The 13,530-nt window shown below is 31.9% G+C and overlaps 1 protein-coding gene across 4 annotated transcripts in view; it reads left to right on the top strand.

Annotated features, from left to right (window-relative positions):
- The window catches only part of LOC111641375 (RNA exonuclease 1 homolog), a 62,420-nt gene that overhangs the window by 39,898 nt on the left and 8,992 nt on the right, over nucleotides 1-13,530 (top strand). For 2 of the 4 annotated variants that reach the window (XM_023387530.1, XM_023387531.1), the window contains 3 exons: nucleotides 1,425-1,498; nucleotides 2,760-2,873; nucleotides 4,294-4,409. In XM_023387530.1, coding sequence (XP_023243298.1) covers nucleotides 1,425-1,498; nucleotides 2,760-2,873; nucleotides 4,294-4,409 — 304 coding nt within the window. Of the gene's footprint in view, nucleotides 1-1,424; nucleotides 1,503-2,759; nucleotides 2,874-4,293; nucleotides 4,410-4,495; nucleotides 4,548-13,530 lie in introns of those variants that run through there. The other 2 variants (XM_023387532.1, XR_002759396.1) reach the window with 2 other exon arrangements.

Genomic DNA, 13,530 nt, shown 5'->3' with positions numbered 1-13,530 from the left:
CACCTCCATCTTGATCACCTCCAGAAGTAGAAGCTTCAGAATTTAATTCTTATTGAGATTTCCTCTAGCATATCCTCTTTTTGAAATTTCATTTTGAATCTAATAAAAATGACAAGCATAAAGACTTGTTTTCTATATATGCTGAAAATTTTTTTTTATTGGATTTTCTAGTTCTTCTGTTGTGGTATTAATGCCACTAAAGGAACTACTGATCTTTGCTTTTGATAAGAATAATTTCAGAGTCTCTATTGTGGGAACTATTGAAGATGAAGTGGCTTCTCGTTTGCTGGCTTTCCACAGTAATTTCTTTGAATGGTTTTACAAGTAGAACAATTTTTTCAATGAGAAACCACTGATATGGGCTCAACTTAGGAATTTTATTATCTATAGTATATGTGACAAGGGCCTTTTGCTGTTCCAACATGTAGTATGTAGAATTCCAGCGCATAGGAACATCTTGAATTAATTTGTGTTTCTGCAAACCTAACTTTTCTTGCAAATCTTCTAATTTGATTACAGCTACAGCAGAATGATTAAAATGTGTGACAATATTTCTATTAACTGTGATTATAGTTTTCACATCATATTTAGAAAATATGCATTCGTTTATTGTCAGCTGCAGTGTATGATAATGCTTCTCTAAGTTTCAATTCTTAATTCCAGCTACCAGATTTGCTGCAGAATCTCTTAGTACTAAGAATATCTTATCACTTGTCAACTTATACTGTTCAAGAACAATTTTTAACTGTTCTCTGATTTGTGCAGCTGTGTGGGAACCTTCAAAGGGAACAATTTGCAAAACAGCTCTTTCCTGCTGAAAATTATCCTTCAACCTGTTACACTTAAAAAAGGAGAATTGTTTGTAGTTGCTGTCCAAATATCAGCGGTTAAAGAAATATATTTTGTTTCTGTTTTAAACACAGAAACACTTCACCTTTTTAAACAATGTCGAAGTTTCCATGCGTCAACAATTAAAGTGTTGAGATTTATTTTTAGAAACAAAGGAAGAGATTGTTGATTTTGCGAGGATATTCGATCGTCTCTTGTTTACCTGACCCGAGGGAGATGGAAATACCAGGTGGAGAAAAATAGGTTTTTTCCACATTATAATTAACTGTATAATTAACTCTAGGATCTCACACTATTAATGCAATAAATTATTAACACTAATCGGCCGATAATGCATGGCCGATTAATCGGTAATCGGCCATTTTGCTTATCGGTGCATCCTTAGGTGCTACAATGGCCATACATTTTAAATTGTGAATATAAGCATACATACTACAATGACAAATATTTACTTCTTAGCGGGTTATCTTTATTTTGTAAATCATAGAATGTAAATTTTCAACTTTGTAGATGTAATGTTAGGCTTTTCCTAATTTATATTGCAAATGGGAGGAATTTATTATTGTTAAATTTAGTTGCAGGAGCTATTGAGAGTAGATATTCCTGTTGCCAAGGTGATTCTTTATCAGATGGATGCTGTGTTGCTAAGGTAGGTAAGTAGGGTAAATTTTTCGTAATAGTAATAATTTATTTAAAAAAGAATGAAATAGATTTAAAAAGAAACAATATCAGAGTTCTAAATAATTGACAAAGATATTTACAGTACAAACAATTTTGATTTAATATACCATATTTACTTGCATATAAGACAAGGATTTAATTCATTTTTCACTGCTTCAAAAACCTAGGTTGTCCTATATGCACGAGTGAAGGATTCTTTGCATTTTTGCAATAATTTTTGTGAACTGTGTATTTGCATTTTTTATCAGATGCTCACCCTCTGGTGTTTAAAATCAAAAGTATTTTATCTGGGTCATTTGAATTGTTCTTGTGTATTTATTGTGCACATGAATAGCAATAAGAAAAACAAAGCTTTGAATTGAATTCCAATTTGAAATTCCAAAATCACACTGGAGCTTGATATAAGTTTTATCCATTCCCATGTGAAAACAGATGATTATTCGGAAATCAGAATTCGGAAAAACTCATAAGTGTAATCGACGGAGAGTGGATTCAACTGTTAAGAATTGCAAAAAAAAGTTCCTGATTGTCCAGTTTTACATGAACAAATTATGTTGTCAATTTTACAAGATTTTTCTTTAAAGTTTAAAATGCCAGTAATTTTTACAGGATGATGTGTGCATTTATATGCATTTGATATTTTATTTGTGATTAAACAAAATAAAATTAAAATTGTATTAATAATTGTAATTTTATTTATTCTGATCTTTAAAGTTACACTTCGTCCTATATGCAAGATTATCTTATATGCGAGTAAATACAGTAATCATATTATTATTTAAATTCTTGAAGAACAGAAAAATATTAAGCTATGAGCCCTATCAAAGGCCTTCACAACATGTGAAGTTTTTATGAGAATCATTATGGCTGGTTATAAATGCTATTTCAAGACTAAATATCTTATCTTAACATTGCTACATTCTTCATACTGTTAGATTTCATTATATAAATTATACTTCTTTCCCTCCAAAACAATTTGAATTCTTTAATTGTAAAGTAATTTTATAGTAGTTTTATTGTTTTATTTATGATGTGCAGTATTTTTAGATTATATCTTAATCTAAAAATTAAATTATCTTTAATTAAGCCAAACAATTGTCATAATTAAGACATCAGGCTTCAGGATGTTGATATAAATCTTTAATTAATTACTTTGATAAAAATAAAGAGTTTTACTAATTGTATATTATGACTTGTATAGAACATTCATTATAATAATTACTTAAAAGGGCCATGTGTTTGAAAATAATGAAACAGAAAATTTGTCTGGTTATGTGAAAACATTGATTAAATCTCCTCCACCTGATGACAATTACGGAACCTATGCATTGGATTGTGAAATGGTAAGACTCATGTTGTTATTTTCATTTTATTTGTAAAATTAAGTAATTTCTATAAAATGTAAAATATGAGGGGGCTTCAAAAAGTTCGTGGATAAAGGATAGTATGAAAAAACTATTTCAGTTATGATGTTTATTTTTCAACATATGCTCCGTTAAGGTTGATACCCTTCTGCAAACGTTGATACCACTTTTTAAGTCTGTCTGAGTAGAACAGAGGGTCTTGTGATCTGAACCATGTTAGAGCAGCTCTATTTACATCTTCAACTGACGGAAAATTGGTATTGTTCAACGATTTTTTCAACTTTGGAAACAAAAAGAAGTCGGATGGGGCTAAATCAGGGCTGTAAGGGGGATGTCGAATGATTTCCCATCAAAATTCACGTAGCACAGCTTTTATTTGCCGAGCACTGTGAGTGGGTGCATTGTCGTGGTGGAAGAGGGCGTGTTTATGCAGCTTTCCAGGGAGTTTTTCCAGGATTCTTTTGGACAATTTTTTCAAAATGCCTTCATAATAAGCAGATGTAATTGTCTTCTTGTTCTCGAGGAAGTCAACTAGCAAAATTCCCTCTGCATCCCAGAAGACAGTGGCCATGACCTTTCCTCTTGAATGTTCAGATTTTGCTTTTATTGGTCCACTTCCACCCTGGGGCAGCCACTGCTATGATTGAATTTTGTCCTCAGGATCATACTGGTAGAGATCTATGTTTCATCCCCTGTCACAATTCTTGGCAGAAAAGCTTCAGAGTCCCCATCCCACTTGTTCAAAATTTCCATTGAAAGATCTGCCCTCATTTGCTGCTGATCTGGGTGCAACAGCCTTGGGACTCATCTAGTGGAAAGCTTGTTTAGTCCCAAACTGTCCACAAGAATTTTGTGTGCAGAACCCACAAAGATGTTGAGTGTATCTGCTACCGATTCAGTGGTTATTCATTTATCCTTTTTTATCAAGTCATGAACAACATCAATGTTTTCCTCACAAACTGACGTTGCTGGCCTGCCACTGTGGGGCTCATCTTCAACCTTGGTTTTTCCACTTCTGAAGTGACTTATCCATTTGTAGGTTGTTGACTTCTTTGGAGCATTATCACCATAAACTTGTTCCAGAGCATCAATGATTTGCTTATTCTTCCAACCAACTTTCACCATGAACTTTATGTTTTGTTCTGGTCTCGATTTTGTTGGATTCTGATGCCTGACTTTCAACTTGTGGCGGTGTGTTCTTACTTGCATTTAAGGGTTCATGTTTGATCATGTTATAACATGTTAGTACAAGAATGTTCAGGTGCATTAAAATCAAAATCCTTCCAAACAATTTTTAGTTATGGACTTTTTCCATGAACTTTTTGAAGCACCCACGTATGATTAGTTCATTGTTAAGAAATGATTTAATGGTGTCAATTACAAATTTCAATTTTTTTAGTGTTATAGTACAGCTGGTGTAGAATTGGCAAGGATTACAGTAATTGGTCCAGATCTGAAACCTGTATATGAAACATTAGTTAAACCAGAACATGAGATTTTGGACTTAAATACTCGGTAAATATTATTTTATATTTTCTGAAAAGTTATGTCATGTATCATTATATTTTCAATTATTCAAGATTAATTGTTGCTTTTTTTAGTTCCAGATAAATGTATTCAAACTGCATAAATATAAGTAGAATAATTTTAATCCTTTTATAATTAATATTGAATTTTCATAAAATATAAATATGAAAATATTATATTAAAATGGAAGGATATTGTCTTATAGATTTTTAAAATTGGAAAATTTTTTCTTGATGATGCTATGTTTGCATTAAATTCAGAAGAAACAGATTTGTTTTTATTTTGCTATCAAAGTTTTTGCAAGATGTTTTCATTTGATGGTTTTCTATGAAAGTAAAAGATTTTTTTTTCTCAGAAATTGAAATCCTTTATTATAAAGATTGCTTAACTTTCAGAATCAAAGAAAATGGGTGTTTTTCAATAATCATCATTGTAAATTCAAAATACTGTAGTTAATCAGAATATAATTTTAAAATAGTATGCCCCAAAAGTTCATAGACTTTTAAAAAATTTTATAAAATCAACAAATTGGTATATTATAGTGGGGGTTTGCACCAAAAAACTTGTGTGGAGGTGGATTTTTGCTGTAAGAAAAAATTTTACTTAAAATTTTTACTGATAGAGGGCATCATTATCATCACATATGGAAAACAGTATGTTAAAAAGAAGTCAAGATGGTTTAGCATTTATTCATTTGCATTTGCAAGCATGTGGTTGGGCCTTTACTTTGTTTTACATTTTTTTTTTTTTTTTATTAGAAACTTTTATATGGCTTCTATAACTAATTCACTTCTCAAATAACAGTTTCATCAGAAATGTCTTATTCACCAATTTTAGCATTGCATTTAACATATGCAATAACTTGATTTGCACCAACTACTGATTATATACAGTTAAGCATCTTTTTAAAGGATTTAAGTTTTGTATATTTTTTGTGATGTAAGAAGTACAATCCCTTCGATCAATGAAAATTTGAACTAATAATTTTTTCTTTTGATAAAAAAAATATGTCTCCATGCAGACATAATATTCCAATTTGTTGGTTTTATGTGATTTTTTTTGTTTTTAAATTTTTGTGACACCCTGTATAGATAAAATATGAAAAATATTTTTAGCTATATAGTGGTACCTCAGGATACGAACGCCCCAGGATACGACATGAAATTCGAACATATTTTTGCTCCACGATACGAACAAAAACTCACCATACGACGTTACATTAGTTTGCAGCGTCATTTTTTATTCACTTCTGTTCATTGGTCTCAGTCCGCGTGTTTGCTTTGTTGTGGAAGGATCTCGCTCGATAAAGGAAATCTTGAGGTATTATCAGAAAGTGACTGATTTTATTGAAAAGAAACATCCCAAAAAGGTTCACACTGGCCGTATTGCTGCTCAGAGTAATGATATTTGCCTAAGTCATTTTAGAAACATTTTAAAAAGTAGGTAAAGCCAAACCTCTTTGGATAGATATTTTGCCAAGCGACCATTATCCTGTGAAAGTGCTGGCGAAAGTGAAGAAATGAAAGCAAAAAGTAGTGAATAAAAATTAAAAAATATATATATATATATATAAATAAAACAACACTAATTTTTTTATCTTTTCTAAGTTATTTTTAAGTTATTGTTACATTAAGCTATCTAAGTTAAGTTTTAGTATCATTTCCCTTTTCCCCCTCCCCTGCCATCAGTTTACACCTCCACCATCGTCTATCCTCAAAGGTAAAGTGCAAATAAAAGTACATTTTTTAAAATTAATTATTATTCTATTATAGTTATTTATACATTTACAACTACAAAATGCATATTTCAGTGTTTTCCTTACTAAAGTTATTTTGTTTTTAATGTACTACTTAGCTTTAATTTGAGTGTTTTTCGTGTTGGAACAAATTATTTTGTTTTACATGTAATCGTACAGGGAAAAATGATTCACCTTACGACATTTTCATGATACGATCTCAGTTTTGGAACGGATTAATTTTGTATCCTGAGGTACCACTGTATAATTAATTTGTATAATAATTGCAATTTTATAGCATTCCTGGCTATTATATACAACATAGGAAAATTATGACAATTGGTCAGAAATGACTCCCAATATTTTTATATTTTTGGACTCAAACCTTGAAATGTTAAGAAATGTAAAAGTTTTTTTTTTTTTAATATATGGGATGTTAGTATGTGTGTGAGGTGGGCAAGGTTTTGTTCATCCTCTTTGAAGCTTATTAACTCCTGCATCATTTGTTGAAAGTTTTGAAATTTTTCAGGGAGATTTGTGTATTAGAGACATTGATGTTATTAAATAACGGTGGTTAAAGGTCAAGGGCTTGTGACCTCCTTCTGTCTGCCCTTGTCATACCTTAGATGGAATTAAACCTAATGAAGATTTTTACACTTGTTATTAGAGTTTAGTTTTTTTTATAAAATGCTTCTCTACCCTCAGAATTAAGCTTTTTGTAATTTTATAATAATTAACTGTATATATAAAAAGTTTTTTGATAAAATATCAAAACAGATGATGCCACAAGCAATTTTAAATGTTTCTGAGGAAAGTTACACAATTTGTTGCTAGATTTTTTTTAATTAGATTGGTCAAAAACAAATATTATATCAATGAGTTTGTTTTACACATTGGATGGATATACAATTCTTATTCTTAAAGTGGCCAAAGTGCCACTTACAAGCTGCAAATGGCTCTTCTATACCATTACTGGTGGCTCCTGTAGTGTAACAAATTGTATATAATATATAATACTGTTATAATAGAGAATGTGCTCTTGTGTATTTTTATTATAAGCAATGTATGTCTCTTATTGTGATAAGGTTTGGCCACCTCTGTATAAATTTTTAATAACAACTTACATTTCTTTTACTATTGATAAATTAATTTCATTTTAATACATCAGCCACATCAAGGATATTTTTGTTGTAGAAATTTGTTTTTATATTATGAACTCAATATTTTTCATAAAGTGGGTTTTGGTATGTCATTCATTGTTTGAAGTTGGTTGCAAGACAGATCAAAGAGAAAACTAGATGAAAATTTGTTATAAGAGAAGATTACTTAGACTTGTATAAGTGAAAATCTAAATATGTGTACTTGAAAAACCCATATCACATTCTGTAACTGAGTGATGATTTATTGGGTTGTTCGGAAAGTAGTTTAGTGTTTTTTCCATGGAAAAAAAACAATATTTTTATAATAAATAAATGTTTTATTGAATTATATATCGACCATTTTGGTCAAATACCTGTTGTCATCATTTCTGGTAGTAGCATGATTCCATGTTCATAAATGTTTTGATCTTTGCTTACAAAAAGTGAGTCCAAGTGATTTTTGACATTTTCATTTCAAGTAAATGTCTTACAGTTTAAAAAATTTTGTATAGACCAGAACAAGTAATGATCTGGCGATTATGGTTGGTATGATAGCACATAAAATCTAAGCTGTAACAGTTTCTGACGAGTTACCAAACTTGTGTGAAATTTGGCATTATCATGGTAAAATACTACACCTTTTTTTGTTGATCAATTCTGGCCTTTTCTGTTTGATAATATTACTCAATTTATTTACTTGATTCAAAAGTTTACTCACTTTCGAATCAATTGTTAAATTGTCTGGTAAAAAATCCCACTAAAGAGAGCAACTCTCTTTAAGAACATGTGGAACCCATATATCAAGCTTTGAAACGAAACCGATTCGTTTCAAGTAATCATAAACTGTTCAGTTCAACAAATTTAATCTCTTAGTGATTTTATGTGTTGCTATTTGGCAGTTTGCTTCAATCAGTACCTTTATTTTGTTTTCATTGGCTTCAACTGGCCATCCAGAATGTGGTGCATCTTCAATATTGAAATTGCAAGAAAGAAATTTTGTAAACCAGTTTTGGCACTGTCTTGCTCTCAACACATCTTCTCTATACATGTACCACAATTTTTTTCTTGATTGAACAGCATTTTGATTTTTTGGTAATAAAAAAGCAAAATATGCCAAAAATGATGCTTTTGATTTTTCCATATTTAATGGGACACCAAAAAAAACAATTGTACAGAATCAAACAAAATTTTTTACAAATAAGCCTTAAAATGTCAGCTATCAAAGTATGTAATGAAAATTTAATTTTAAATGAAATTGGCTGGTAAAAATACATCTACAAGTCGACCCCACTATAACACTGTTGATTTTTTCGTTTTATATGAATTCCATGTTATACGAGTCACTTAGATTTTACAAATACATGAGCTGTTCACAGCCCGGCACACTTATTTGTAAAATCTAAGTTACTCGTGCAACATGGAATTCATATAAAACAGAAAAATCAACAGTGTTATAGGAGGGGTCAACTGTAATTCCTCTAGTAATAAAAGAATGAAATTACTTTCCGAACAACCCAATAACTCATCAAACACAAAACATTTAGATAAGTTAAGAAATAGACCTGATTGATGCTTGCAGAGCTTCTATGTATTTGAGATTTAAATGTTTCTTATGAAGCAGAATAGTAACAAGCATGACCAAGTTATCATATCACCAACTCACTTCCTCAAAAGTAAATTTTTTGTTTGATGTTTCAATGTGTTCGGTATGAATAGACAGAAAAGATTTATTTAAATATATAAATCCCATTTCTATTTTTGATTGCTGATGATTTATACTTAAAACTTACTCAAATGGTCAATATTTGCTTTGAATAGTTTTGAATTAATTTAGCCATTAACATTTGCAAATTTTCAATGTCCTTATTGGTATTATTATCCAGTTATAAGAAAGTGTTGGGTACAGTTAATTAATTTTTATGATAATAAGTAATGTCTCCAGACATTACTTATTATCATAAAAACTGTCAGAAAATAGAGTATCTATTACATTTGACAGATATTTCATTTATATTTATGAAAATTTTTGGTCATTAAAATATTGAATGGAGAAAGCAATAAATCTTTTATCTTTATGCAGGAATGTGCACGAATAATCTCGCATATAATAATTGATTGATGGTAGCTTATGTTTTTACATTTTAATCTGAATAAACATGCATTGAGAAAAAACTTCTATTGCAGTTGATATTTTTAAAACTGGCAGACGAGTCTTATACTGTATAGTTTGTGTGAAAGAACTGTTTCTCCTGATAAAAGATTTCAAGTTATCCAGTATTTAGGCAAGATAGCTATACTGTAGCTGAAATGTTAGAATTAAAAAGGAAGGTAAACCTTGACAGAAATGACTAACAAGACAGAATTTAATTCCATTTATGTTTTACATTAATATCAGCAGATATTAATTACTATTTGAAAATTGAAAAACCCAATGGTCAAAAATTTCCTGGAGAAATACTGGAAAAATCATTTTGGATGAATCTAAATTGCAAAAAAACTACATTTCTCTTTGTTATGACAAAACTCAAAAGAATATGTAATAAGATGCAGAACAATTATATATATACAGTGGGTGATCGATTAACGAACAGATTGGATAACGAACACTTTCACGAAAGATTTTTATGTTCGGACAACAAACACATGATTGGATAACGAACACCCCACAGAACAAACACAAGAAGAAGAGACGTAAAATAATGAATACCGATTGGTCTTCCCTTGTCTTCGGGCAACAATTCGAAACTTTTCGGAGTGTGGGAGACGTCGACATCGACGCTCAAGCCAGTATGTACCGATCAGATAGTATTCCTCCAAACTTTGAAACTCTCCCTTGTAATTCCAGCCTTTTATTTTTCTGACAAACAATTCTTTTATAGTATTCGCGAGATTGTCAGGTGGGCACTCATTAAGTTTTGCATCTGTTTTTATTTTCGAAAGGTGAGAGTATAATAGCAAAGATAGAGTGGGTAGAAGATGTCTGATGATTTGTTCAAGCCATACTGTCTGGGCAGTATGGCTTGAACAAATCTACAGTAGGCCGCAGTTCAATCTTATTTAAGAAAAATACTGTATAATCAAGAAGACTCAAGCAGCTAAAGGAATAACAAAAATCACATCTGAGAAATAAAGAACATCAAAGAGTTCATAATGGAACCTGAAATGGATCTGACGACAGAAGAATGCCAAAAACTCTTGAATGAAGAACACAAGATTTTTTACAAGGTAGCTGGCATTTCAGTCCTCTTCTTCATCACTATCATCAGTATCTTCGAACGTAGAAGCTGTGGATGTGGCAGTAGCCTGATTTTTTTTTTAAAATGTGTCTACAACTCCTAGATGTATTGCGTGGTTCAAGCATATTATCATCTCACTGGGCTATCCCTTCCAAACTTCTTCATTACGTTCGGACCATCGCTGGTGGTGGCCACAATAAGTTTTTCAAAATCAAATTGAAATCTTTTCAATATATCTTCAACTATTTGTCTGGTCGCTTCGGCACCGCACTTTCCGGGTATATACACTAATCCCAAATTGAAAACTTCTCCGTTCGCACCATGCAGACACAAATGAAAGTATCTCCGGTTTCAGATACTGGTCCATTCGTCAACTGAAAGACTGAAATTTATACCAGAAGTGACAAAATCTTTTAAAGTCTGAATCATTTCTTCTTTTCTCTCTTCATAATAACTCAATATGATTTTCATGACATCAATTTCGTTCTTAGGCATTTTATAACCTCTCTGGATAATACTCTCACGAATGAATTTACTCTTTGTGATTGCCCTTATTGTAAGTCCATCTTCTGCCGCCAAGCGAGAAATTATTTCAGGCAAAGACTTTTTTGCAACATATCCTATTATTGTAGACTGCTTTTCAGTTTTAATTTTTTTACATTTTGGTTCGCAAGATGTCGCAGGCTGTATAACTCATTTTGATTTTTCCAGCTGATTTACAAAAATATTGTGAACTCTTTGCAGGTGCCTGTCAAGGCCTGTAGTATTCGACCCTTTACATGAAATTTGTTTTGGACATAATGAGCTCTGTGCGGTTGATTCATTTATTTTTTTATAATGTTTCCATACTTTTGATATACGTTCTATATTAAATGAATAGGTTGGTATCTATTTAAATTTGTTGACGATCTGAAACAATAATAATAATCCAAAATTAATGCTATATCTTTGTTTACTGAGTATCACTATCATATCAATTATTTTTTTTTATAAAATAACAAATCTCATCCAAGGTAAACGTCTAACTGAAGTAAACAAAATCTAATGTTTGTTTTAACTTACATGAGAAGGGCGTCGTTTCCACAAGAGCGTCGTAACACAACCGCGCACAGCACTTCACCTCAAAGTGAAATTGACGACTGACTGGCTGAGCTGACAGTGCTGACAAAGACAGTCACAAATATCATGATCTCATAAACAAACGTCACAAAATAACAATACGGCAGCGAACGCATTTGTAAAGATTGTCTCTTAACAGAGTAAGGTTAAAAGTCACATGGCCTTGTAAATTACCCCCACCTGCGTTGTTTATTTGTAAACAGGAGGGAGAACAAAGGAAGTGTCGCTCGGCTAACCTTTTGAAAATAAAATTATTACAATACAATTTCGATAAGCGTGTCTCAAGTCTTGACCCAAAAGTCCCGGGGCCTGAGACAATTAAATTTAGAAAAAGTCCCGGGACTTCGAGACATGAGACATCCCAGGACCCAAACCCTACAAGCAACAAACTGGTGAGAAGATACAGGGGATTGCTGAACACGTGTGTAGGGGGAAGGGGTGTATGACATAAGAGGAGGAAGAATTTATATTTCATAGAAAGACTTCCAAGCAGTGGGGAAGTCTTTCTACAAATACTGGAGCTGGCCCACCTCGTAATGATCACATTGATCTTTTTTAACATCAATGACAAATCTTTCCTGCAAAAAAGAGGAGTACTGATGGGTAGCCTACAATTGGGAGAGACGTGAACTACTTGTGAGGCAGCTCTATGCTAAAACATTACAAGAGCTCCTACTAGATATCTTGCTACACTTACTCTATGTTGACAATATTCTACTTATAAGGAAATCAATACCTAACATCAGCAACATTCTAACAGTATTCAACAAGAATCCAAATGAGCTAATGCTAAAATCAGAACAACAAAGAAGCCTAATTTTTGGATGTAAGAATAGTCATGAATGGTAATGAGGAGCAAACTTCTATAATCTTCAACCCTTCATATACCTGTTTTTATTTCTACCAATTTCTGTAAACTGTCTCTCTATAAAATTGCAGCATTTAGATGGTTAGTGAGAAGAGCTTTTACACATTGCTCAAGTTAGTATGATACCAACAAAGAGTACAAAGAGTACTGGAGTACATTACAAATATAGCCCAAAGACATGGATTTAGCATAGGGCTAGTTCCTTCCTTAGCTAAACAATATCTAGAAAACAGACTACACAATGAGAGCATCACAAATAATACAAAGCGAGTACTACAAGAAAAAAATAGAAGGCAAACTCTGGTGGGCTTCCATCCCAACTTAGGTGCTATGTACAGTACAAGCAAATAGTAGAGTACACCAATATATCAATTGCTTTTAAACATAACCCAACAGTCTTCAGATTCCTAATGAATATAAAGGATAATTATGATTTGAACAAAACACCAGGAATCTACTCCATATCACTATACAATGGCAGATTTAAAAACAGTCTTATATACACAGGATCCACTAACCGGGCTTGGACACAAAAGTTGGCTAGATGATACGTATGGCATTGCCAATAATTAAGCAAAAACAACTCTGTCCCAGTTTGAAAAAGAGCCTGGCATGTCAGTTCTATGAGATGAGACAAAGTTGATCAAGAAACTCTAAATGCTGATAAATTTAGAACACTAGAAACATGGGAGATACACAAAAACTCATGTACAGAGAATTGTATAAATAGAAAAAGTATGAAAATAATTGTTTCTGCCTGGAAAGCACTTGTAGATAACACAATGCAGGGCAGTGGCGTACTGTGGGTGTCAGCCGCCCGGGGCGGAGGAAAATTTTGCCCCCCCTTATTTAGGAATTTCAATTTAAAAGACCAAAATTCAGTTTTGTCACAGAACAAGCAATGAAAAATTCAGTAATAGTGCAGCGACCTGTTTAAAATAGTTCTATTGGGTATTAGTGGAGTATATGAACACGAATGAATCATACAAGCAAAAAAAAAAAAAAAAAAAAA

The sequence above is a fragment of the Centruroides sculpturatus genome, unplaced genomic scaffold (genome assembly GCF_000671375.1).
Source record: "Centruroides sculpturatus isolate CEXI.00-Female unplaced genomic scaffold, Cexi_2.0 scaffold1181, whole genome shotgun sequence".
Lineage (NCBI taxonomy): Eukaryota > Metazoa > Arthropoda > Arachnida > Scorpiones > Buthidae > Centruroides > Centruroides sculpturatus.
Note: the sequence above shows the minus strand (reverse complement) of the source record. Positions and strands in the feature narration are given on the sequence as shown.